Genomic DNA, 27,701 nt, shown 5'->3' with positions numbered 1-27,701 from the left:
CCCAGACGTCATATGTACTGTGAATCACTTTTTCCTTTTCAAATCCACATTAATGTACTAGATTATTGTAACTCTAGATTCCATGTAATAGTTCATTCTGATGACAAGGTAGGCTGACTCTGAGTCTTCTATCAATGGTTATAGTTTTCCTTGATTCTGTTGTGGTTAAAAATATAAGTTAAGATTTCTGGGGGTGATATAAACAAAAAACAAAAAATCCAAATGTATATTCATTTTCTATCTGGTTGTGATAAATAAATATGAATTCTCTCCTAGAGGTTTAAATTTAACATTTGAGCAGGACACTGTATAGAATTGAAAATGAATACAAAATCCTGGAATGATAATACTGAACAAGTATTAGTAAGGGATAGTTCACATTAACTGCATGTGTGTATCTTTTTTTTTTATGTGTATCTTTTTATTTCAGAATTAAACATTTTCTATATGACAAAAAGCTTGATACAACGCAATTGATTGTAAGAGCATACTAAGGAGCTGAAGAGATACTATGTGCATATTAAGTCTATGGGGATATTAGTACACAAAGATGCCCAAAATGCATTGCTATAATTCAACCCACTGAGACCATAAACTGAAGAACAAAAGAGTATCTATACAGAGGCTCTGTAGGATAATGAATGTGTTCTGTATTTCCTCTGATTTATGTCTGCCATGGTATTTTGTTCTGTGATCCAAATTAGATGTATACATCTGTGTGAGTAAAGGTCAATGAAAACTCAACTGGTAAATAAGATTCTTACTTAGGTCACTGAGGAAGATGAATAATAGTGCAACATAATTATTGCTTTGTAGATTCTTGTATCCCATCTAGTGAACAGAACGATGGGCCAAATAATGACCTCATTACAAACAGATGGATCCTTCATAATTTCAAATAGCATATTATAAAGGTCATGATTTTGTATGAATTGTGAATCGTTCGGGGACCTAATTGATAAATGAAAAGGATGTGCTGGTCACAGAATGTTACAACACAGCATCTGTTTTAGCATATTAAGGAATATAGAACTTGAACTGGAGTTTAAATATTTTTAAAGTAAACCTATTAAAATCAGCAGCACTTAATCCAATCACCAATGATTAATTATATTTATTCTAATGCATCTTGATTTGGGCTATTTTGAGCCTATTCTCTTATGTGGTGTTGGTCAGACTAAGAATATGCGGTAAATAAAAAGGCTATATAGGTATCTACATTCAAGAGGATAATAATATTATAATCATATGGGTACCTACTGTTGATACCAAATGCATCGTTTCTCCAGTAAAAGATTCCTAGAAAAAGTGCTGCTGCTTGAAAGTGTTCTCAAAAAATGCTACATGGACATCTACAAATGACTCAAAATTATTGTCCTTGGAAATAAATCCATGCACAGAACAAGTAAATAGTAGTCACGTATTCTAATGCTTGATATCTTTGATTAGGTATAAAGCTCTTTTCAAAAATAATTATGTTTTTATAAAATATGAATTAATTATGTATAAATCCCTGAGAGAATCCTCTAGCAGAAAAAGCAACAAGAAATTTTACTTGTGGATATCATTTTACATTCCACAAAATATTCCACTATTTAAAAAACAACATTTATTTGGAGTCATTGGGAAATATCCAGCAATTAAAAGAACAAATAGATAGGGTTAGACAGACAGACAGACAGATACACACACACTCACACACACACAGAGGAATATTCACTTTTCACATTTTTCATTTCTCAAGGTTGTAATTTTTCCCTAAGATGCTTATAAATACCAAAATAGATATATGACTCTTTTGGTAGCAAAAGTGAATAGACTGGATTTGGGGATATTTAATGAGCTTTGCATAAGAGGCAACACAAAAATGATGCAATCTTCTTGCAATGTTGGTATGGTAACTAATATAATTAGAAGAAAGCTTTAAAAAAAATTAAAATAGAACTGCTAATAAACATTTGGTCTCAATTATTAAAAACTAAATGATGCAAACAGCATTTCCTTATTGGGAAAAATGCATCAGAAGAACATTTTAACTTTTTATTGGCTAGTTCACTCTTCTGATTTGTTTCCAGTGATGGGCAATCATTAATACATTCATGTTAATTAAATTAAAAAGCTGTTTAAAAGTTGTTGTTTTACTTGGACTTGCATATAGTCCTTTGCATTTCTTGATTTCCTCAAGTACAATGGCTTCAAAAATAAGCAAGACAGCAGTCAGAGATGTAAATATGAGCCAACAGTGTGCGGCAGCAGCCAAAAGAGCCAATGCAATCCTAGACTGCATTAATAGAGGGATAGAATCAAGATAACATGAAGTTCTAGTATTCCTTTACAAAGCCATAGAAAGGCTACACTTGGAATATTGCATCCAGTTCTGGCCACCACTGTTAAGCCTGGATTCCCCAACGGTGTTAAGGAAAACAAACTAAACAGAATGTACAGCGAAGTCAGATAGGAAGACAGGTAAATGTGTGAGATAAGTTTTCTAGTTAACACGCAGTAAAAATACAGATACGCTTGTGCTATCAAAAATATAGTTTATTCTATTTAAGAATTATAGCATAGTCAAAATAAATGGTCCATTAGTCATATATCAATTTCAGTCAAGTCTTGTCGGGATATTCTATTTGCAAAGTCCGTGTTGAATAGCCAATGTCAGTTCACTTACAATAAATCAGTCCAATCTTTATCTTCTCTCCGTTGAGAAAAATCAACACTCCTTTTTCTTTCCCGTTCCATCAAGAATGCAGTCATCAATCCATCCAGTAATTAGGGATCAGTAAGCCAGAGAGAGAGAGAGCTGCAATTGCCTCGCTACAACCACACCCTTAATTACATTCTTGCAGTTAAAGTTACACACACTTTAACTAACAAACCATGATACCATATTTATTATTTTTTACCCAAACCAGTTAGTGTAAACAATGTTATCCCTAACATCCACAATATTAAAAAAATGTTGAGACTTTGGAAAGAGTGCAAAGAAGAACAAGAAGAATGATTAGGGGGCTGGAGGCAACAACCTACAAAGAACATTTACAGGAATTGAGTAGGTCTAGTTTAATGAAAAGAAGAACTAAGAGAGACATGATAGCAATGTTCCAATATTTGAGGGGCTCCTACAAAGATGAGGGGGAGTGAAACTATTTTCCAAAGCACCTGAAGGCAAGTTAAGAAACAATGGACAGAAATTAATCAAGAAGAAGAGCAACCTAGAACTAAGGAGAAATTTTCTACTGGTGAGCGCAATCAACCAATGGAATAGCTTGCTTTCAGAAATTGCGGGTGACCCATCACTGGAAGATTTCAAAAGAGACTGGACAGCCATTTATCTGAAATCGTATAGGGTTTCCTGCTCAGGCAGGGGGTTGGACTCCAAGGTCCTTCCAATTCTATTACACTATTACACTATTAATTCTATTATTCTATTACACAGAAGTGTCATATGATGTATCTGCTTCTCATTTTTGTTACAAACCTATTTGCTATTATGCTTAGTAATGATGTGTCTACTTATGAAAATATCATGTATATAAATCCTGTGGTCAAGTATTGTATGAAGTGGATGTTAGAATAATTAATAATATAGAAATATTAGCCATAATTATACTACATATCTGCAAGCCACAGATAAACTGCAGAAAGGAGGCAATTCAATGAATAAGATCTCCTATTCCAGCTGTGATGAATCATTTAAAATATGCGGTTGTTAGTTCGTGCTGCATTCAGTTTTCCATACAAATGGAAAATTGCACAGCCCTGAAACAAATTGGAAATTCCCAGGCATTAATGGAAGTTCTAGTGTTGAAAGGGAAAGTCTAAACTCATTTACATGCACTCACTAGCAACTACCTTGCCCAAGACTTTTTTTACCTTAAACTCTGCCTCAACAGCTAGATTGTTCAACTAGTACCTGTCAATTCAATTATGTGTGAAATTGATTTCAGCTTCTTCACCTTTCTTTTGGACACAGACCATGAAGTCCAAAGAGTCTGGGATGTATGAATACAATAAGGAAGGCTCCATATGAGACATAATCACATGCTATTTTCTTGCAAGCTTCATCTCCCCACCTCAACTTTTCACAAGAGTGAAATAAATCCCAAATTGTCCTGCTATCTCTTGATAACATGAAAAACCTGCTAACAAGACAGCTGATTCTTCAGTATTATATCACATTTTATCTCCTCCTGTCTCTAAAAGCAAGAGAAATTCAACGTATAAACATAATGTCAAAAATTCAGCTTCAAATAGCAAACCCCATTACCAATAATCTTTGAGCCAGAGATTTTTGTCCACAGTGCTACATATTCTGTGCTGCACTGGAGAATTTGTCACCAAATCAAAACTATGTGAAAGATTATTTAAGACCTGGATAATCATTTTTTTTATGGCTAGAACTGCACTTAATGTTTTTTTGGGGGGACAAGTAGGCAGGCCAGTGAAACAAACTGGCTGAATCACATAGAGGGAAGATGCATATTTAATTTAACTTAATTTAATATGTAGCTATACTTCTTCATGCTTCCCATCTCAAAATGATAAAAAAAGATGCAACTTATTTTATAAGGTTGGGATTGGAAGGGATTCTGGGAGCTGATCTTCAATGTCCACCCAATTATTAGATCAATAAAATATGCAAAGGAGAAACAGGACAAGCACTCAACACCAAGTTAGCAGAATATTAGAAGATCCTGAAATATTGACTAAAAAATCTATGAAGTGTTGTGGCAGATCACACAAAAATGTCATATTTTTAATTCAATGTATACAAAAGGAAAATCCAAGAAGCAGTCAGAATGAAAATAGCCAACCTAGTTAGTATATAAAGACACTAAACTTGGAAGGACAAAAAATACAGAATTGCTGAGATGGCTTTTTTTAAAAAAGTGTACCCTGTTACACTTCAAAGAATGATCAATCATGTGATATCTTTAATTAAATGGCCAGTAGATTTTCAATCTGATTACAGTAATCATTTTATTATGGAAATTTGGATTTTGTAAATTATTTACAATTATGTTGTATACAAAAAAATTGTACTGAAAATAGCAAAGCAGATTCAAGGAAGAGTAACCTAAAGTCTGTTCATTATTATTATAAATTGTGCAAATAAGCATATCATTCTAAATTATGCACATTGTGAACAAAGTCTTTAAATAATGAAATATTGCAGCACCAAAATGTTTATAAAGGTCATCTTCCCACATAACGCTGGATTGTCTGGAGCTATCCATGGTACTGAAAGGATCTAAAAATTCCCATTTGAAAGTTTTATTGTATTCCAAATTTACTGCTTTATAAGACACACCAAAAGCACATAATTTATTTGTATAATACATTCAATCATATACCTTTATGGATTTCAAGAGAACTTGTCCATCAACATATTTTTTCTATAGATAATGTTTTATCTGTGGCCAGCAGCAACAGCAATACACAAGATTGTGTACAGGTTTTATCAATCTGTCACATTTCAGTCTGGTCTGAAGTGCTCCAGTGCCATAACTGACTGGTAATCTAATCTACTGTTCAGTTCTAACAGAGAAAAGCTATGCTTTGTAGTTTGACATATAACTATGTGACATCTGAAGCCATGGAAAACACAAAGAATGATTATTCCATACGAATAGACATGCCTATTTCACATCATGAAGTTTAAATTAAATCTGTCTACTTTCTGATTATCCTACAAAACTAGTAAGAATATTCCCTTTCCCTTAATTTTACAAATTTTTAATCCAAAACATTTTCCTATAGCATTCAGTACTCAAGATAAATACAGGGAATATTCCTCTTTTTTCGTGTCATTTTGAGAATGCTGACATGATTTATCTCAATTTTTGACTCATACTCATAATTTTTTCAATACCTGAATAGGTCTTATAAAACAAACAGTAATTACGTTAAGATTTGTACCATTGTTGGCTCAATTTGGCTTTTAAGTGGAATATTGGGATGGTTTTATATCAAAAAATAAACTGGAGCCATCTGGGATAAGGACAAACCCCAAATCTGGTTTCACTTACATTTCAAATTACTTACTATTGCATTAACTGAACTAAAAAATAATCTCAGAAGTGGAAATCAATGTTATATAGTTGTCAAGAAAGTTACATAGGCATATCCATGTAGTCTTCTTGAATTCAAGTTGACAGAGACCTATCTTCAATGTAATTCAATAATTTTGTTGGTATGTCATATTAAAAATGACAACTAAGAATGATAAATTCTATAGGAAATCTGGAGGTCACACTCATGGCTTTTGGAGGCTACATGCAACAGAGTGCCTTCAGGTCAATGATTCTGATATTATTAACATTTATACCTACTACAAAACATTTATAATATTTCCTTTTATAGTTTTCTTCACTCAGTTCTCACCCTGCTCAAGAATATATTTCTCAGTATAAAATGGAATCTGTACTATCCGAAATACATATTACACAAGTGTTTCATACTTAATTTGTAAACTTACATCTTTGCCACATATACACATGCCTTACAATGACCATGATTACACTGCTTTAAGCAATATCTCCACTTCATTCCTCCTACCAAAAATCAATAAAGAATGAGGACAAAGTGCTAGGATTCCAAAAGAATAATTTTTCTACCATCTGTTACTTATCAGCCAGCAAAACAAAACAATTGCACACTCGCAGTAACTTAACATTTCTATAGTACAGTATTGCAGGTTCATTATGGTTTCCTAAGCCATAGAATTCAACTATAGTTTCTCTTTTATTGTTCCAACATTGAGAATCCAATCTCCAAACACAAGCAAGTTCTGCTGATTTCAAATTGAACTTGATTATAAAAACCTCGTCTCCTACTGCATCAGTGGTTGAAGTATAAACTTGAATAACTGTCATATTAATGAGATGTCCATGAAGCCTAATTGCTAAAGCATTTGATGAATGGTTACAGGAAACAGAATATGTGTCTAGTCTAATGAAGAGAAGGACTAAGGTGACATGATAGCAGTCTTCCAATATTTGAGACGCTGTCACAGAGAAGAGGGGACCAACCTATTCTCTCCAAAGCACCTGGAGGGCAGGACAAGAAGTAACAGATGGAAACTTATTAAGGAGATATCCAACCTATAGCTAGCAAGAAATGTCCTGACAATTAGAGAACAATTAACCAGTGGAACGGCTTATGTCCAAAAGTTCTGGGTGTTCCATTATTGGAAATTTTTCATTAGACAACCATTTGTCCAGAATGGTATAGGGTCTCTTGCTTAACCAGGGGGTTGGACTAGAAGACCTCCAAACTTCCTTCCAACTCTCTTACTGTGTATTCTATTCTGTATTATGATATTATTTAGTTATAGATTGCAGTGTTGCCAAATGCTGTTCTTGCTAACTATAAAACCAACATGGTTCTTCCTAACTATAAAACCAACATGGTTCATCTTTTGTTTTTCATATCCTGAATAATAAACTGTTTGATCATCTGGCTAAAAATGTCCAGTTCTCAAGTCACAGATACTGAAGATATCAATTTGTTTTGTTTTACTTGTATGTATTGAGCTTTCCTATGTTCATGCTTTTTACATTCCATTATCTATAGTAATTCTATCTTTGCAGCTCCAGATTTTCTTTTCCTGTGTGACAACATCAGCAACTCTACATCCCAAAGACTTTAAAGTAGCCATGTCATAAAAACAATTACTACTCTGAAAAATCTTCAGCTCTCCTTCACTGGCATGTTGAGTGCCATCTTACTTGAAGGCCATCATCTGGCACTAGATGCCAATCATTTTATATTTTCTATCCATATGGTTTTCTCAGTAAAAATACAGGAGTGATTTACCATTGCATTCTGCTGCACAGTTTGAGTTTGTGCCTTTGTTATTGTCAGTAAAGTGATCATCTGCTTCTGGCATATTTCTGTATTGCTACTGGCCAAGATAGGTTTCTGCTTACTTTAGCTGGGCAGCTGGAATGACCTTCATGCATGGGTAAACCTGCGGGGAATATATACTGTTGGTACACACACTTGACATTCTTCACTTATCCCTCCTAGGAACATTCCCCCCACCACAAAGAGGCAACACAGCAGGACTTGGAGGAATTTATGGAATAAACCTATCAACATATAATAAAACATTGACAAGAGTTCCCATTTACCACAGGATTTGTGATCCCAGTTAACAAGGGAAACTTTTTGTCTTTTCCTTTTGCCTTAACAGATTTTGGTGAGAAGAAAAATGTAAAATGAGGAGAATTTTCCTAGATTCTCAACAATGACATGAATCTCCAGGTTTAAAGCTAGTAATTGTTGCCTTATACAGCAAAGATGATGTTAATTTCCTCTGAATGTAAGTAGTAGCTCAAAAACATGTTTTAACTCCCTGCTGTGCCACGATATCAATGATTTATCAGGCATGAGAGGTTTGTGGGAGAAAAACAACAGCAGTAGCAGCAGAGTATTGTTTTGTAGCTTCTCAACAGGAATAGGGTTAGATCAACTTTTCTCTATAAAGCTGCTTACCTTCAAACAGACAGTAAATCACCGCTTCCTTGCCTGCTTGCTTTTCTTTTTTTATTTTTTGTGCAAAGAACACACCAGAAGGAACATCCCAATCACTCTAGATAATGCATCAGTGAGCAAATGAATGATTACATGTCGACCACATCATATTGGCTAGGGGGAAATTCAATTTTAGTAGCTCTCCCCAGCTCATGAATTCCTAACAGCCTTTAAAAATCCCATATAAAATCACCCAAATGAAAACGGTGATATGGCTGACTAACACAAAAGTCAACACTCTATATAATGGCTCAAATCACCAGTTTCAAGGGAGTAAAAGGAAAAAGGTGTTCCCTGATTATCTTGGAAATGTGATTTCTTTTCTTTTTTTAAATTTGGCATTATGTGACCAGGGCCAGAGGGAAACAAACTATCTGGTGAGCTTGAAGGTTTGAAACAAACCACTACTGTAAGCATTCTTTTTTCCATTTTTTGTGATGTTTTCCACAGTAATATTCAACTGTAAATATGCATACTTACATTAATTGTAAAGTACAGAGGCACAGGAAGTGCATTACAACAGAGTGTTAAGAAGCAGGTCACACATAGCAGGAATCAAATCTCACTGAGCTGTATTGGTTTATACTAAGCATAAAATCCATTCTTTAAAATTAATAATGATGATAACAAACACAGATACTTTTGTAATGCACTAATGCACATTGAGGTGGGGAGATGTATTTGCTTATATACTATTACTGTCAGTACAAGCCCACTAGTGACATAAAATAAGCCAGCCAAAGTTCAGTTCCTTATTTGCTTAAATCCAATAGACAGATTCTTGCCACATTGAACCTTTAGTCTTTGCAGCCTAACAGATATACCTTGGGAAATTCTAAGGAGTGGCTACCCTAACTCTCTTCCTCTGTTTCCTGTCCAGCTCTGGACTGTGTTGCCTTTTGTCTCATTCACTTCATTGGAATGTGCTTCTCTTTCCTAACTGTAGCTTCACTATAGTCCATCACAATTACATATTGCAGAGGTCTTCTTTTTTGGTAAATTCAAACCACTTCACTATGATCAGGATACAAACAAATATGGAAGCAATTGCACAGAGTAGGCAGGATTTTGAATTTGGATTCCATGCTGACCAAAGAGCTGCTTTTGAAATGCAGATCGTAATATGGTATATAGGTCCTTGACTTCAAAGGAAGATGTCAAATGTATGATTATATTTAAAATTTTGCTCTAGAGTGGCCAGCATTGCAATAGTTTTTATTAGTGTGAATCTGCTGCTTGGGTTTTCTCCACTACATTCAACAAGAAGAAATAGAGATTTAAAATGAGAAAGCAGCAGGAAAGTAGAATTTCGAATACTACACAACCAGAAAAAATTTGGAAAGACGTTTGGCAAAACTCTAGCTTTCCTTCAAAAATATTGTTAGACTGTATGAAATCTGGAACAGCAAGTACCTCCAAATTATCATAATGTTTGAGAAGGGGAAAATGTGCAGAATATTCTCTGATCTTATGAAATTTTCCAAGTGTTTGCATTTTTTTTTGAGTAACGCTGGTCTAGAAAATGATTAGTTATAAGTACAGTAATTTATATTTTGCAAATGTTTTTTCTAAAACTGCAAACAGACACTCCATCCCTATTTAGAAAAAACCCGAATCACCAAGCAATCACCATCATGCGATACATAAATGGCATTCATAGGACATTCAAATATGTTTCAAATTCTGTATTAATATCTGACATAGATATCGATTGTATGAAAGTATGGGATGAACAAGAAAAAAACTTGGAAGTCTTAATAGTGATTTGTATGACCATTGATCACTAGCTCATTAATATCAGCTACTTGTGCTTCATAAAAATAATACGCAGGAATCCAATGCAAAATGTAAGATAATGATGTGCAAAATTATATTTTATGGTACTAAAGTCACTGGTTGATACAGCTTTCTCTTCCATCAGTATGGCAAACTGAAAACTTTTCCTTAAGTCCAGCAGGTCTCTTTTCTGGGAAATGTAGAAGTGAACTTTGGAAAAACAAATTGGACTCAAGGATAGCTTATTGCTCTGGGATTCCTGTTTTCCCAGATCTAACCTTGCTTTGCTTCCAACCTATTCAAGATTTACCAAATAGAAATTTATTATTTTATTTTATAGTCAGCCAAATTATTTGTTTCTATGATGGAAGAAGAGAGACCTCTTGTGGAATTTTATACATATACATATACTTATACATATATGTGTTTCTGTGTGTGTCTGTTTCTGTGTGTGTCTGTATCTGTTTGTGTCTGTGTCTGTCTGTGTCTGTGTGTCTGTGTGCGTGTGTGTCTGTGTCTGTGTGTATATACACACAAATATACATATACATACACACACACCATTCCAATTAATTCCATTTTTAAAGCAACATTGATTTCATTTTTTAATAATGTTAATTTTTTGTAATATACTGAACCTAAAGAAATAATGAGATAAAGAGCAATAACTGAAATTAACAAGCCATAACTCTATTAGAACAGTAAACAAGAGTAAAGCAAAGCAGACTTTGAATAATTATGGATAGAATGCAATAACGTGTCTAGGGAGACGAGCATAGATAAACGGTTAAGATTATTCTTGTAGCAGTAGGGACACCACTAACATATTCTGTCCTTTGGGAAGATAAATATGAGACCCTTATTAAATATATTACGTACTCACTATTTCAAATTCAATGCTTACATTTCATCCAGTTTTGTGAATATATTGCCATTCCCATTTCAGCTTAGATCGACTTCCAAGATATTTGTTGAATATGTCTTAGAGCTTTTGGGTAGCACAATTGCATTCTCTCTATCAGTTGAGAGCTCTGAATATAAGGAACCTGGGAGAGGGGGGAAACTATGGATTTCCAGAAAATAATTTCAGAAATAGCAGAATACATTAATTCTATAAACTTCCTTTGATCTGAAACTGGATGAATACCAGATAGCAGAGGTAGAAATGAGATTAAGAGGGGATGCTTCAGTAGTCGCAAGGAGAGGAGAGTCTCCTCGACTAACCCGAAGAAAACCCCTCCATCCGAACTAAAAAGAGAACCGCCAGCATGGCTGAATCGAAGCTGGGAAGGCAGCTGAGATGGAAATGAAAAAGAAAGGAAAGATCTTATAACAGCGTGCTTAGTCTTGGTAAGAATCACTCCAATTTCTACAGTGGGATTTTCCTTGGAAAGTGGGACTCAAAGGAGGAAATTAGCTGCAATTAACGATCGGGAGCAACTGTCAGATTTAGTAAAGAAAGAAAAGATATTGCAGCTAGAAGTAACTTTAAAAGTAAAGGACATATTGGATTGGTTAACCCAAATTTCTGGACTGTATTTTTACTACTACTCAACTTGAAGAACTTTGGGAAACTATTGGAAAATAATCTTATTCAGAGACATATTGATTGTAGTTAAAGTGTTTTAATTCAGCAAGTTTTGCTCTCTTTCAATAATCCAGAGTGCTTTTGAACATCCTGTTACAGCCTATTGTTTACAGCGCAATAGCAGCAGCCATCAGAGCAATAAATCCTTCCCACCCGGTAAATAACACCTGCTAGTAAAACAATTAACCCTTTCCTTGCAGACTCTCAATACTACATTACTTTAATCAAACACTGATTAATTCAGTACCTCAAAACTTACAACTTTTCTACCTCATCACCTATATCAATGATTAGATAATCAATTTCTATAAAATAATTTATTAATGGTTTAATTGATTTATTGTTTTAATTGATTAGTGTGATTAAAGTGTTTAGTGCAAATGGTGTGATTACTGATTAGTTTAAAAGATCAAGATTCATGTAATTTAAGTGATTAGTAAAATTAGTGATTTAGTGAATTTAATTGAACAGTGTGATTAATGATTAGTGTAATTAATTGATTAGCGATTAGTATAATTAATTGATTAAATTGATTGTTGCTTAGCAAAATTATTTGACTAGAGAGATTATTGCAATTGATTGATTGGTGTGATATTGGCTATATTGATTACCCAAAATTGTTTCATTAAGGAATTTAATCAACGTACCATCTTAACAAACCTACCATGCCAAGAAAAAAAATCCAATGCCAAACCACAACCGAAAGAGAAAGTAATCCCCACCAATGAACCACAAGACTCCTGCACATGCCTTAAATGCTATAAAACTCTAAAGGATAATGAAAATTCCATCAAATGCTCTCTATGTAACAAATACGCTCATCATGAATGCTTGGGATTACCCGAGCAAATGATTCAATACCTAGAATCATCCAATGAGTTTCCATATCTCTGCAAATCATGCAGACCCAAACTGGATCTGTTTGAAAAAGTTGATACCATAGAAACACAAATAACATCCCTTGACATCATAACAGCATCCCTGGACACTTTAAAAGAAATATTATCCAACCTTGAAAAAAAAGACACAACGCAAAACCGGAACATCCAATAGCTACAAACCACATCTCTACCCAACAACCACAACCCAATCCACAAAAAAACATAAATCAGACAAATAATGATATCCCAATCCTCATCAGAGAAGCTGTTGAGCACGAATGGAAACGTCCAAACACCATCTTATTTGGTCTAGAGGACATCAATGACAATGATGACATCACACCTGTCTGCAACATCATCAGTGTTTATCAAGCATCAACCATCTCCCCTGTTGAAATACTTGACATTTCCCACATCGGGGTTACCTGCATCGGCCCAGAGTTCAAAAACAGAGACGGCTCTGTGGCCCCACGCTTCTGCAGGGTCATTTGCAAAAATAAATCAAGCAAACATAAATTCATTTATACTGTAAATTCACGTGCCAAAAGCAACACCAACCATAAGAACCTCCGTTCTCACCCTGACCTAACCATACAGCAACGTGCCCGCTCCCGTGTACTCCGCACAGAACTCAAAAAATGTCTATACAATGGAGAGAAGGATCTCTACATTGACTACCATGTTGACTATATCAAAAGTAAGTCACACAACCCACAACTCAGCTTTAACCTTCAACCACAACCCTACTTCAATCAATCCACCATCACCCAAGACTAGGTATGCACGTCCCTAACTACCTCAATTCCAACTACAGCTTAAATGCAAGCTACTCAATGCAAGAAGCCTTGTGAATAAAATACCTGAATTTCTCCTCTTACTAAATATGGCTAAATTCAACATCATATTTGTCTGTGAAACATGGCTCAACGCATCTCTCCCTGACTCCATTACCACAGTAAGAGACTATCATGTTTACCAATCAGATTGTGAAATTCGTTGAGGAGGTGGTGTTGCTATCTTCTATAAAAAGTCCCTACATCTAAAAAACATCCAAGTTACCCAGGAGCTTGCTCTTCCTGAGACCATCATCTGTGAACTATCCTTAAATATCATATTTTGATTCTTACTATGTCATTGAGCACCTGATTATGACATTGAACATGTAAACAAGCTAAATTCACTACTCACATGGGCAACATCCTGCCCACATGCTTTTATCTTTCTTGGTGACTTCAGTCTACCTCATATTAACTGGATCCTAAACAAATGTACAACTGAACCCATACATGCAACCTTCTACAATGCTGTTACAAATCTGGGACTGCAACAACTAGTAACCAACAATACTAGACTTAACAACTGCCTCGATCTCATCTTCTGCAATAGTTTGAATTTAATTTACGGAATACAAACTAAAGAACCCTTTTCCAACAGTGACCACAATAAGATTGACTTTTGTCTCAACATACGCCCACACAAAAATCATCACAATGATGTAATCCCCAATTATAACTTCAAAAAAGGTGACTATGATCTTATAGACAATGATATCTCATCCCTTGATTGGCAATCTCTATTCACTGGATGCAATACTGTTGAAGACCATTACAACACATTTTTGCTTGAATTCAAAAGAGTCATCAAACTATATGTATCAATAATAACTCCCAAAAACAAAAACAAAAAAACAAAAAAAAAACAGATTACCCATAACAATAACTTCAATCCAAAAAGATATCACTCTGGCAGAAAAACAAATCTGGTCACGTTTCCAACTTCAAAAGTCAATACAAAAATTTATGCCACCAGATAAAGACTGAATGCACCAATTATCACATTAAACAAGAGGAAAACCTTCTACACACCAATTCCACCCCCGCTTTTTACAATTTTGTAAACAACAAACTAAAAGACTCAAGGTCCATCCCACCCCTGATAGGACCTAATTGTAAAGACTGCAATGACGACACCATTAAAGCCAACATCTTTAACACATTCTTTGGCTCAGTATTTGTAAACAGCAATGGATGATGCCCAGTATTTCCTAGTCGAATCACAGACAACTACAATGATCTAATACTTATTGATTTTACAGAAGACAATGTTGAAAAAGCACTACGCAATCTAAAACCATCTCTATCTATTGGACCAGACGGAATATGTGCGTACTTCTTAAAAAGGCTATCCACTGCCATAGCAGAACCTCTAAGCATAACCTTTGAAAAATCTTTCAGGACCAGCTCCTTGCCTAACCTATGGTCACAAGCCACGGTCATCCCCATCTTCAAAAGGGAGACCCCAGCCTAGTTGAAAATTACAGACCAATCTCCTTATGTTGCATCACCTGTAAAGTCATGGAATCAATTATTAACCAATCCATTATCCTCCACTTAGAGACAAACAACCTACTCTCTAATAAACAATTTGGTTTAAGAAAAAACTATCCTGTAATCTGCAACTCTTACACTGCAAAAACATATGGACTACACAACTCAAAGCAATAGACGCAATCTACATAGTCTTCTGTAAAGCCTTTGATTCAGTGGTACATGACAAACTACTCCTAAAACTAAAATCTTATGCTATCTCTGGACACCTGCATAACTGGATAGAAGCATTCCTGTCAAACAGACAACAAACGGTCAAAATTGGGAGTGTCCTATCAAGAAGAGTTCTCCACTCCTCTACTCGCTGCAGAATACCTTATGCCACCAGACTTGAAACTCTAGACCTAGAAAACCTTGAACTACGCCGCTTTCGGTCCAATCTTAGTATAGTATATAAAATCATATATTGCAATGTCCTACCTGTCAATGAATACTTCAGCTTCAACCATAACAACACAACAGCACACAATAGATACAAACTCAAGGTTAACCGCACCAAACTTGATTGCAGGAAATATGACTTCAGCAACAGAGTGGTCAATGTCTGGAATACTCGACCTGACTCTGTGGTTTCTTCCCCAAACCCCAAAAACTTTAATTTTAGACTGTCTAATATTGATCTCACCCCTTTCCTAAGAGGTCTGTAGAGGGTGTGCGTAAGTGCACCAACATGCCTACCATCCTTGTCCTATTGTTTCTTTTATTTTTCTTATATGTACCCATTTCATGTATTCATAACTATGTATATACTTATACCTTTTATCTTGTAAGCGATTGACAAATTAAAATAAATAAAAATAAAAATAAATAAACCTAGCCAGAGTGTGTTTTTCTCTTTCTCTCCCTCCCTCTCTCCCCCCACCTCTCTCTCTCTCTGTGTGTGTGTGTGTGTGTGTGAGAGAGAGAGAGAGGGGGGGGGAGAGAAGCTCCATTATTGAAAAATGGTTGAAAATCATAGCTAAATATCTATGGAATGTCTCAGGTCTCAGCTGGTTTGAAAGAGGAATCAAAGACGCCATCTATGCCAAGAAGGCTCTACACCCATTTGCACTACTCAGGTGACCCTTTGGACACAGATAAACAGATAAACTTCCAACCCTCAACCCTTGTATTCTCTAGAAGAATACAAATGACCAGCTATCTGCAAGAAACATTAATCTTTCTATTCCTCACTATCCTCACAGAGCTGAAGAAGCTTCTTGGATGAGAAATGAAATGTTTTCAAAGAAAAACAAGAAAGTCCAGTTGCCTCTTGAAAAAGTTCCTTTGGGACATGAAACCTATCAGTGAAATAAAGTCACAAAGTGAAATAAAGTCAAAAGTATTGCTTCCTTTCCTCTTTCTGAACAGGTTAAAAGTTTTGCTTTTTTTTAAACACCCTGAACAATCCTTAAAAGAAGAGTATGCTTTGGAGAAAGGATCAAATTACTGTTAGCGTTCACAAGTAGTAGATCGTAAAAAGGTATAAGTTAATTCAGCTAGTTTCAACTGCAGCTAAAGCCATTCACAAAATGTTTTTATACTTTTCCATATGAAATGTATATCACTGGGTATTTTTCAGAAACAAGCCTCACATGTAGTTACAGGATCTGCTTGAAAATTCAGTGATTTTCCTTACTTGCTATTTCTTAACCCAATAATTAGTTTAATTATCCCATCAGCTTAATTTTTACATTTGCATCTTATAACCCTACATAGCAATTACATTCATTTTTTTGGGGAAAACTTATATGGATCCTTTAAAACTATAGTTTCAACTGACATAATATTAATACTAATTTATACATGAAATTCAGATAGTTTCTACTCTAAGTATGATTTCCTTCCAAAATATCTCTGCATCACTGAAAAGTGAAATATCAGCAAGTTTGTCAAATATAAAATCATTAGGACAGTTTGAAGTATAACTCCAGGATCAGATCAGGCCATGAATGTAAAGAAAACAGTTTTCTCCATTATATATGTCTGTGACCTACAGAATGTATACATTGTAGGCTTCACTTTGATAGGCTGACCCAACAGCTTCAGTGAAATGCTACTTCTATTCACAACGCCCAATCAATCTAGCTGATTTCCGTTCTATTGATGCAAGCCATTCTTTGACATTGCAGTTGCTTAGGGATACTGTAATTGCATTTGTGAAAAAAATGCAATCTATTTTAAGAAAACAATGGTTATGTCAGGGTGATTGCTATCTTATAATCTGGGCAGATAGTATTAAACATGAAAAGCATAGTAAGGGACATATCATGCTGTTCTGTTCCAATTTCTAATTAAGGTTCCATATTTGTTCTTTAATTTCCATGACAGATGTTTTACTTCTTTGATATATAGTAAAAGTAAAATATGGATAGAGCAGTTGATCACTGAAGAAAATAAGTTGCGTGTGCTGTAAATTGAGTTTCTTAAACATTTGATCTAGTTTGTCAAAATTTGGATAGCAGAGGTGGGCTGTTGCTAGTTTGGACCGGTTCGCCCATACCAGTAGTTCCGATCACCGGCTGGACCCACCCACCCACCTTGGTGCTATCCCATCCTATATATCTCACTCACTGGCTCACTCATCTCACCCACGCAGCCCAGCTGATTTCCGCACCACGCCCACTCTACTCACCACAGCTGCCTGAGAAGGTGTGTTGGAAGCTGTATGTATAAAATCACCATGTGTTTGAAGCTGCATGCAAGTGTGAAAGGTGAGCGCACATGCTCACATTTTCGGTTATGCACTAGGCGAACCAGTTGTTAAATTACGTGAAGCCCACTTCTGGCTGATAGCTACAATATAAATACTCCCCCAGAATATGAAACATTAGAAGACTCAATAGCACAAATATGGCATTTATATATGCAAGATTTCTGCTTTTGCCCAACCACAGTCACTAATGTAAAGCATGAATATAAAAGGCAAGTGTGTAAAATCTGCAGATTTAGCAAATAGCCGAAGCATAATATAAAAGCTACTATGAGAGGTGACCCTGAACTGGACATTTAAAAATATTTAACAGTGGAAGGGAAAAATGTACTCACGGGTGTACTGTCATCTGAAAAGATGTTCATACTGATAGAACTGCTCATTTTGCCAGATGACAAGGAAGGCGGTGAAGGACTGCGCTTTTCCAAATGGTTCTGACTCTGTATATCTTGACGTTGGAGATATTCACGCCATGCTCTTTGAATGCTATATGAAATTTGAAAGATGGATGAATATGAGCATACATTTTGTATTCATGCACCTCCCTAGATACCAATTCTGGAAGGCAACCCTTGCAAAATTGAAACAAGACTTTGCACACTATGGGAAATGCTTTCCTTAAAAATTTCTCTTTCAAATGCTGTATTTAAAGCATATTTTCACTAAAAACCTTTATCCAATAATGACTCCTAGTTGGCGTTTCCCCCAGTGAGAGAGGAATATATCAGAACAAGTCTCTAGGGCAGAAGTTCATGAGCCTAGCTTGTAAAATGTTCAGGAGAACCTGCAGTGGGAGCAAAGTATTCTCTCCACAATTTTAAATAAATGAATATGTTTTAAAATCAAAGTCCAGGGTTTAAAATTATATACTTAAGAGTATATCACAGTGGGAGAATTAATCATATAAATTAAATATGCAGTCCTACATAGAAATTCCCGAAAGTCTTACTAAATTCATTTAAAGCTAACTTCAGATAAGATATTTAATGAATATGTCCATTCACTTCTTTTGATAAAGAATTATAGAAAAAAAATCTTAACTTGAACAGACAGAAAAAAGTGATATTCTGGATTAAAGTAAAAGCCTACCTACTTCAGCATTCAGTTCCCACAGTGGCTACCAGATGCTTGTGAAAAACAAAATGTGAGTGTAGCATTTCCCCTGACATTCTCCAACAACTAGTATTCAGAGGCATTAATCCAATGATAGAACAAAAAAGATGTGTGATTTGAATGAAAAGTAAGGTTTCCATCTCTCTAACATTACTTTATATAGATTTTTTAATAAAAGAAACCAGAAAGTAATCCTTGAAATTAGCTCTTTGGTTGCCTGTATTTATCTCTACACATAAGCATTACTATTTGCTATATACTTCTTTCCAAGATGGACGAGCTTCCTAAAGTTGTTGTGAAAAAACTCGATGCTTTGTGTCTCTTGTCAGGTTTTGACAGCCCTTACCACCTCTTTATAGTCAAATGGTTGGGTAAGATGGTGAGATCACAGTTCACTTTTTTTTCTGGCCAACATTATCCTTTGGAAGAAAAATAGCAATAGTAATAGCACTTGGATCAGTGGTGAGATTCAATTTTTTTTTACTTCTAGTTCTGTGGGCGTGGCTTGGTGGGCGTGGCAGGGGAAGGATACTGTAAAGTTCTCATTCCCTGACCACTCCAGGGGGAAGGTTACTGCAAAATCCCATTCCCTCTCGAGCCCACTAACCTGCTTTCCAGTTCCATTCTCCTGTGCAGGGCAACAAAAGAAGACCTAGGCGATCAGCTGGGACTCAGGAGGCAGAAAATAGATGGGGATGGGGCCAGTCAAAGGTGGTATTTGCTGGTTCTCTGAACTAATAAAAGTTTCCACTACTAGATCTCCAGAACTTGTCAGAACCTGCTGAATACCACCTCTGACTTTGGACTTATATACCGCTTCACAATGCTTTACGGTCCTTCTAAGTGGTTTACAGTGTCAACATATTTCCCCCAACAAACTGCCCCCAAAACGTCCTTCTTGTGCTTCTGAATTAAAGTTTTGTAGCACTCAGTTCATAGTGATGTCATATTCAAGGAAATTCAAGTGAATAACACCACATGCACTCCCAAAAACTAACTATGAATCTTTCTGCTGAAACCAGGATGATGGTGGTGGTGGTGATGGTGGTGATGTGACGATATTGATGATAATAATGATGATGAATGCAAGGGATTGTGTTAATATTCCATGGACTGATGCTTTCTTTCTGGGTCATAAAGATGAATCAAGATTTTATTGGTTATTACAATTCTGTGAAGAAATTTTTCACTTTCATTGTTTTGGCATGACAAAAAATATTGGCAAATTTCAATTCTTGAAAGTTTTATCTATCAGTAGAGTAAGAGGCATCCAACCTGCATAATCCTACAGTATTGAACAATATCAACAATGTGACCCCGTGTACCTATGAAATGCATTTTGGGTAATTTGTGGATTGTCAGTTCATCAAGCTTTCTTATGTGAAGCTTATTGGTTGCTGTCATATTTCTTTGTAGTTCACCATTCTTTTTGGTCCTGTTTGAGGCCTTGTTGACAGATCTCATATCAACAAAGTCATCACCATAAACAACCTATATTTGGTGGTCAATTTCCCTACTTTGGCAGACAAAAATTCAATCACAACAGATTGCTTGAAGTGTACTTACTTGAGGCTTTCATTTTACAAATGGCAACAGAATGACTTCCCATCAACTGAGGTGAAAAAACACATGCTAAAGATGTCAACATTCTTACTTTGTCCATGCTGCTATGTCTTTTCAATCTCTAATCCTGAGGGCTTTACTTTTCATTCAGTCTCCATGTATCTATCATGGAGCCATTGATACTGTTAACTTCCACAAAATAATGGATTCATAAATTTTTCAACAAAAAAACATTTGCCTGATATTTCAGGTGGTGCACCACCACTATTGCTTCCAATACCTTTCTAGGGTCTTAGCCAGACAAAAATCTGTTTTCCCCCCAAACTCTGCAGACTGTTTTGATTTTGGACAGAATCTCTTTATATATAGTTATATAAAATATAAACAAAAACATATACTGTTTTCTATTTTCTCTTGTTTTCTTGTTACCCTTTTTGCTGTTCTTGTTCACAATGTGAAAGAAGCTTCCATTAAAAAACAACATTATATTCTGAATTGTTAAGATGCTGAATGGGAAATCTACAAACACCAGATGGCAGTGTAATATCAAAGAAGCTTTGGATTTTGAATAGCTTTGTGAGAAGAATAGTAGTTAATTCAAAACATTGCTCTTTACAACTGAATAGTTGTTTGTCTGAAGAGAACTTCCATAGAATAGCCTCATGATATTCTAATGCATTTCTTTACATTCTTATGCCATTTCATTTGTTTTCATTTCTCTGCTTCTTCTTCAATACAAATAAAGGGTAAAAAAATAGACAGAGCAATCCTAAAAGGATTGCAAAGCATCTTTTAGTAGACAGGCTGTGATTTTCAGAGCCAACAGCTCTCTTTAGTCAGGAAAAGAAGAAAAGAAATGCCTCACATATCTCTGAAACAGTGTTTGCATTGCTGTGGTTTCATGTCTGAACAATCTCTCTCTCTCTCTCTCTCCCCCTCTCCTTTCCTCCCCCCCTCTCAACTCTTTTGTTAAAAGTCCTAAAGATGCAAGAGAAGGCAACTGAGAGAATAACTGTCCAAATGGTCTAGGATGGGAGATATTGTTTAAAAAGTATACAGTGATGATACCAAGTTGTATATTTTGACCTCTGGTTGGCCAAGCAAAATAATTAAAGTTTTTGACCCGCTGCCTTGAGGCTATGTGAGTCTAGATGAGGAACAACCAACTCAGGCTATGTTTACTTGTGCACCCTTTAGTTCTGGATGTATTTCATGACTGACAGCAGGGTTTCACTTCACCATTTCAGAGTTGTGTGCAATCTGGGAATCCTTTGAGATTCTCAGCTCTTGTTCAAAGACCAGGTGCCCAAGAGGACATTGGCACAGGTACACTTAATGTGCCAGTTGTGCCCAGGGGTGGGATTCAAATTTCTTAACAACTGGTTCTGTGGTCATGGCCTAATTTGTGGGTGTGGCTTGGTGGTCATGTGACTGGGGTGGAAGTGGCTTGCTGACTGGGCGTGGCTAGGTGGTCACGTGACTGGGGTGGGCGTGGCTACGTGGTCATGTGACTGGGGTGGGCATTGCCATGTGGCCATGTGACAGGCAACCCAAATTTAAGTGGTTCTTGCTTAATGACCAGGTCCTCACTTAGTGGCCAGTTGCTTAGCAAGTGCTTTTTGCCAGTTCCCAAGGCCTGGGGAGGTCTAGGCAAGGCCTGGGCAGGTGGCCATGTGGCTGGCAACTCAAGTTTAAGTGGTCCTAGCTTAATGACCAGGTCCTCACTTAGTGGCCAGTTGCTTAGCAAGTGTTTTTTGCCAGTTTCCAAGGCCTGGGGAACCCTGGGGAGGGCTGGGCAAGCCCAGGCAGCTACGAGGAGCTACGGGGGGGGAGGCTCGGGCAGCTACGGGAAGCTACGGGGAGGGCATGGCAAGGCTTGGGCAGCTATGAGGAGCTATGAGGAGGGCTGGGCAAGACCCGGGCAGCTACGAGGAGCTACGGGGAGGGTTGGGCAAGGCTCGGGCAGCTACGAGGAGCTATGGGTTTTGTTTTAATAAAGACAAAAACAGATACTAAAGAAATAAATAAACACAAAAATAAAAAAAGCAGCTTACCAAAAATGAGGCAGGCAACTTCTTGTTACATTGATTTTTGTAGGTAGCGCACATGCGCTATAAGTAGGGGTGGGGTGGGACGGGCAGGGGAGAATGAGGCAAGGATTGCTGTGCATGCGCAGTAAAAAAACTGGTTTTTGGAGCATAGGAACGGCGGAGAGTGGCGGGGCGGAGCCAGTGAAGGGAGGGGTGAGCGGGCGAAAGAATGAGGCAAGGATTGACACGCATGCTCGAAAAATGTCACACATGCGCAGTAAAAAAAAAAGGGTTTTGGCCTGTAGGAGCATCAGAGCGGGGCGGGGCCAGCCAGGTGTCGGTTTTACTGGTTCTAAGAACTACCAGTGACGTTAACAACCGGTTCAATAGAACTGGTGCAAACCGGTAGAATCCCACCCCAGGTTGTGCCCCTTCTTGGATCAGGAATCCCTTCAGATGGTCACTCACATTTTAGTCATCTCACAATTGGATTAGTGTAATTGTGGTCATTTGGAAAATACAGCTGGTAAAGAGAAGGGAATCCTACATTCTGCTCCTTTGATATTGGGTTTCATTTTCATTCTGTTCCAAAAATCTTACGTTAAATGTAATTTGTGAACTAGCTCCACAAAGTCAAAAAATGAAAAGATTCTCTTGCTTTCACAGTTTTTCTTTTGTGTGTTAGCTAGATCACAAAAATATTTTGATATTATATGAACAGCGTCCCTGTAATTAACACGTGAGATCAGGGTATGTCATATTCCCATGTTGTAGGTGGGCCCATCCTGACTCTTTCAATATTTTTTCTTTGTTCAGAAATCAATGAGCCACACTAAAAGCTCTTCCTAAATTGCACATTGCATTATCACCCAAAACTGTTAGTTTATAGAATTTGAATGGGCTCCATCTGTTCTCCTTGCCATTTCTTGTCTACCTTATATTTAAATAACAACAAAGGCACTGAAACATCAAAGTCAATTGGCCATGCTAACAAGATCCCCTGAATTCAAGTAATATTATTGTAATTGCCAAATTATTTTAGGTCACTTACACTTTCACTTTTGATTCCAAGGGCTGTAAATTGATATGATATTTCTCAATATTATTCTCCATGGCCATGTCCATAGCAAGCTGATGGCTGTAAAAAAAAGTTCTTCATTACAATTTATTTCATTCTTATAGTCACCACAAACATTTATCCTTGAAACAAAACATTTTGAATCTGCTTGCTTTAAAATAGCTTCCTTTGGCACAAAATATGAGCGGGAACAATTAGGCTGCTCTAAACACATATAAGAGCAAATTAATTTGCCAGTCTTCCAATGACACAGACCTTCTGTTTTTGATTTATGTAATGCTACTGCTTATTGAGAATGGCTTGGACTATGTATAAGGTATCATTGCTAAACTGCTGATGATTGTACATGAAGTAACTTTAGTTTGCCTCCAGCACCGCCCTTAGATTGACACTCTTAGCAAACAGTGCTCTAGGGATTTTGGGGACTATATAAAGGACTCTAGCAATAGGGCACCCCTTATTTAATTTATGAAACTCTTCCAAACTGGTGATGTTCCTAAATCTTTGCTTTGTCTCCCTGTTACCTAAACTACTTGTCTCTATCATGAACGTTTTGCATCTTGTCACATCACAGTTTTCAGGCTTTTATTAATCTATTACAATGTTTGCTTCAGGAGCTTTAAGGTTTACCATCATCTAAAATTCTCTAATTCCTTCAAAAAAAAATCAAACCTTTTCATTTTTTTCCCCTTATGCCATATGCAATCCAGAGCAGATAGCTTTCCCCTTAAAATTCAACAAATCCTTTTGTAAGAACTTTTGCCCCCACAAATGCTTCTCCTCTTCCCCACAGCTCCTCATTTTCTTAATTTTTAGATTGTATTGGGACAGGGATCTATTTACACTATATAGTACCCTTCTCTCATAGACAAGTATTTTCATTCATTCACTCACTTACTCACTCACTCGTTCATTGATGGAGGGATTTACAGTTCTTGCTTCACATGGGAGTAAACATATGATACCCAGGAGGAAAGTTTACATCATATAAAAAATTAATTCTATCTTATTCTACAAATTACATGTTAACACTTATTCAAGCTGTAGTTGATTAAGCTCTTCCTTAATCTAAGCAAAGGTTAATTAAAACTGTGTAGAACTTTAATATGGAGATCTAAAAATGTACTTACTTTTCAAGTAAATAGTTTCCATCGCTAACTTGCTCCAAGGTGTGCTGTAGCCTTTTGAGTTCTTCCTGCAGAGAAACGAACATAGCAGATAATAAAATATTAGCTTAATTTAATAAATATTACTCTCTAATTGATTACTTTAGCTTGAACTCATAATCATTACTTTCAGATAGATGGAAGACTCTACCATCTGGATTAGTATTTTGTGTAATATTTGAATACAAAACTAATAGATAGGGTTAAAGGAAACTGTTCCTTCTTTATAAAACTCTTGAAACTTCTTTCCCAAAAGTAATTATGAAAAGTCCTCTGTTTTTTTAGTAAGCTTTAATTCTCTTACTCGGTATTTTTAAAAATGGCAATAACTTTGCCATCCATTATAGATTTATTAATAATAGCATTTTTGTTGCACAATTGCTCCAGAGAGCTGATTACTATCATAGTAACAACTTTTGTGTAGTTCAGTCAGAATGTGTAGAATTTTTCCAACTTTTTCTCATTTTTTTGAGCCCATTCTCATTGAATTGAAATATTATATTTTAAACACATAGCATTCTCAATCCATTTAACAGCTACTTGGAAAAATATCTTGTCATCACATTCATCTTTCATTCCAACCTTCTTCAAAAATCTATTCCTATTTCTTTTTCTTACATGTATAAACTGAGATAATTTCCCACATTTTACTTCCAATAGGATGCTTGAATCTAAAAGCAACCCTTTCTATTTTCCAAAGCACTCTAGGGGTCAATTTTGTTTTCAGTATATCCCAAAGCAACATAAGGTAATTTAGAATGTGGAAACAATTTACAATTGCCTTTTTATGTGGCTAAGGGTAACAAAACTTGCAAGACTCCCATAAATCATTTTGTGTATGTGTTTGACATTATTTTATGTTAACCTAAGGCTAAATACTTTAAAAAGTTTTTTCTTTTCTTTTCTTTTTAAAAGTAGTCTGTAACATTTTAGGTACCATTCAAACATTCATTTAAATATTATTGGCTTATTATTTATGGAAAATGGTAATGGAGCAAGTACAAAAAGTGCTACTGAAGTTTGTATAATTTGGAAGAGCAGAAGGCATAAAATCTATACTAATTTCAGTTTTGCATCATTAAACATGAAGTATTGATTATTGATCTCTGCAACAAAATTTATGAAGCTAGCTATATGTTGCTATGTCCACATAAAGTGATTCTGATGTTTTGCCCTCAGACCTTAAAGCACACAAATGATGCTTGCTGATGACAAACTATAGCCAAAATGTTGTTACTCTAATTCACAGCTTTAGGAGATGCATCTAACACATTATGCTGGAAGTTTCCAGCTGTAAATTTTAACATCAGAAAATTAAACTGGAAGTGATCAAAACTTCTGTTGAAATTCATGATGAATTATGATACCTACCTAAATGTGTTATCATGTAAATTTACTGTAATATTCAACACAGTGCTCTTTCTTTCTTTCTTTCTTTCCATCCTGACTGCTGTGAATGGATATTAATAGTTGGAAGAAATTGAAGTTTGAAAATGCAGGCTTGCTTTTTGGAATGCAAGCATTTTACTCTCTCTTGTGGATGTGTACACAATATTTATGGAAATGTTTGTAGGTCTACAGTACTCAGATAAGGAGTAATATTTGAATGTGGTATATGAATGGTACAAAAAGTTATTACAATGTTATCAAAGCTACTTAGACATGGTTTTAACGTAATTTGTTTGAACCAAATTTCTTTCACACAATTCATCTCATCTATTCATTCTTTGAATACCATTAGTTACAATCCCACAACTTTATCTTCATGCTGATGTACATACTTCTTTTTTTAAAGCATATTTTTTACTGAAAACCAAGCAGTAGGCCACAGAATAAAAATATGACATGTAACATTGAGTTAAAAATAGAGCAATCTATAGAAAGTAATCAGTAAACATAAAATATCAAAGAAATATAAAATATATTTGGAAAATCTATTTCACCTGTTGAATGAAAGAAAATATAATTGGCATTAGGGTAGTTAGATCAAAATTGGTGCTTTCTTGATGGGTAGTCTTCAAATTCCAAATTCCATAGTTAGTAAGGCCATTAACAAGAATTTTGTGCAAAGGCTGCTTTAATTCATAATGGGGGAGTGTTGGCATTGCTATATAAGTACTTTGTCACACATGTTTAAAAAAGAAGACACAAATAAACAAAAGACAGTGCAAAGAAAATAACTCATTATTATAGCAGCAGAGAATCAAATACTCTTCTAAGAAAGAACCAACAAACAAGAAACAAAAGTGCAATTATTTCATTTATTAGTATATTTTCCCTGGCAAGGAAGGTGAGCGGTTACAGGTAGTTCTCGAATTACCACCATTCTTTTAATGATGTTCTGGAATTATGATGAGCTTGGAAATAGCCCATAAAAGACTTCTGGCCCTCACAAAATGTTGCATCCCTACCCCTGCAATCATATTATTGTGATTTGGGTGTTCGCAAGCTATTCGCACTTATTTCTAATTGTCAAGTGTCCCATGATCATGAGATATATATTTGCAATCTTCTCTGCAGGCTTACCCAGAAAGTCTCTTATTTCTTGGGGTTGAATGAAAGAACTGCTTGGGGGGTGGGATCTCAGTTACACTAGGATGGTGCTTGTTCAGTGAAGCCTGGCTCACATGATAATGATGCTGGGCTGATGATTGGTAGGCTCATGTTTGAGTTCTGGTTGCTGCCACATGATGGGGTGAGATCTCGTCACTTGCTCTTGCTCCTGCTGACGCAGCAGCTTGAAAGTGGGTAACTATGAACAGATAGATGGGCACCACTTCAGTGGGCAACTTAACAGGGACATGAAAGGAACTCTCAACTGGGCATTCCCTGGGCAATAACAACGTCAATGGCTGATCTTTTCATCATGAATATACTTTGGTGCTT

The 27,701-nt window shown here is 36.0% G+C and overlaps 1 protein-coding gene across 3 annotated transcripts in view; it reads right to left on the bottom strand.

Annotated features, from left to right (window-relative positions):
- The window catches only part of SCHIP1 (schwannomin interacting protein 1), a 328,921-nt gene extending 305,216 nt beyond the window's left edge, over nt 1-23,705 (bottom strand). For all 3 annotated transcript variants that reach the window (XM_087965244.1, XM_087965246.1, XM_087965245.1), the window contains exons 1-2: nt 23,623-23,705; nt 18,201-18,351 (exon numbers count right to left, since the gene is read on the bottom strand). In XM_087965244.1, the coding sequence (XP_087821370.1) occupies nt 18,201-18,351; nt 23,623-23,696 (225 nt within the window). In that variant the 5' untranslated portion in view covers nt 23,697-23,705. The remainder of the gene's footprint in view (nt 1-18,200; nt 18,352-23,622) is intronic.
- Between the last annotated feature and the right edge of the window lie 3,996 nt (nt 23,706-27,701).

This window comes from Notechis scutatus, chromosome 4 (assembly GCF_049901735.1).
Source record: "Notechis scutatus isolate UNSWTSFEM ecotype Mainland chromosome 4, rNotScu1.2, whole genome shotgun sequence".
Lineage (NCBI taxonomy): Eukaryota > Metazoa > Chordata > Lepidosauria > Squamata > Elapidae > Notechis > Notechis scutatus.
Note: the sequence above shows the minus strand (reverse complement) of the source record. Positions and strands in the feature narration are given on the sequence as shown.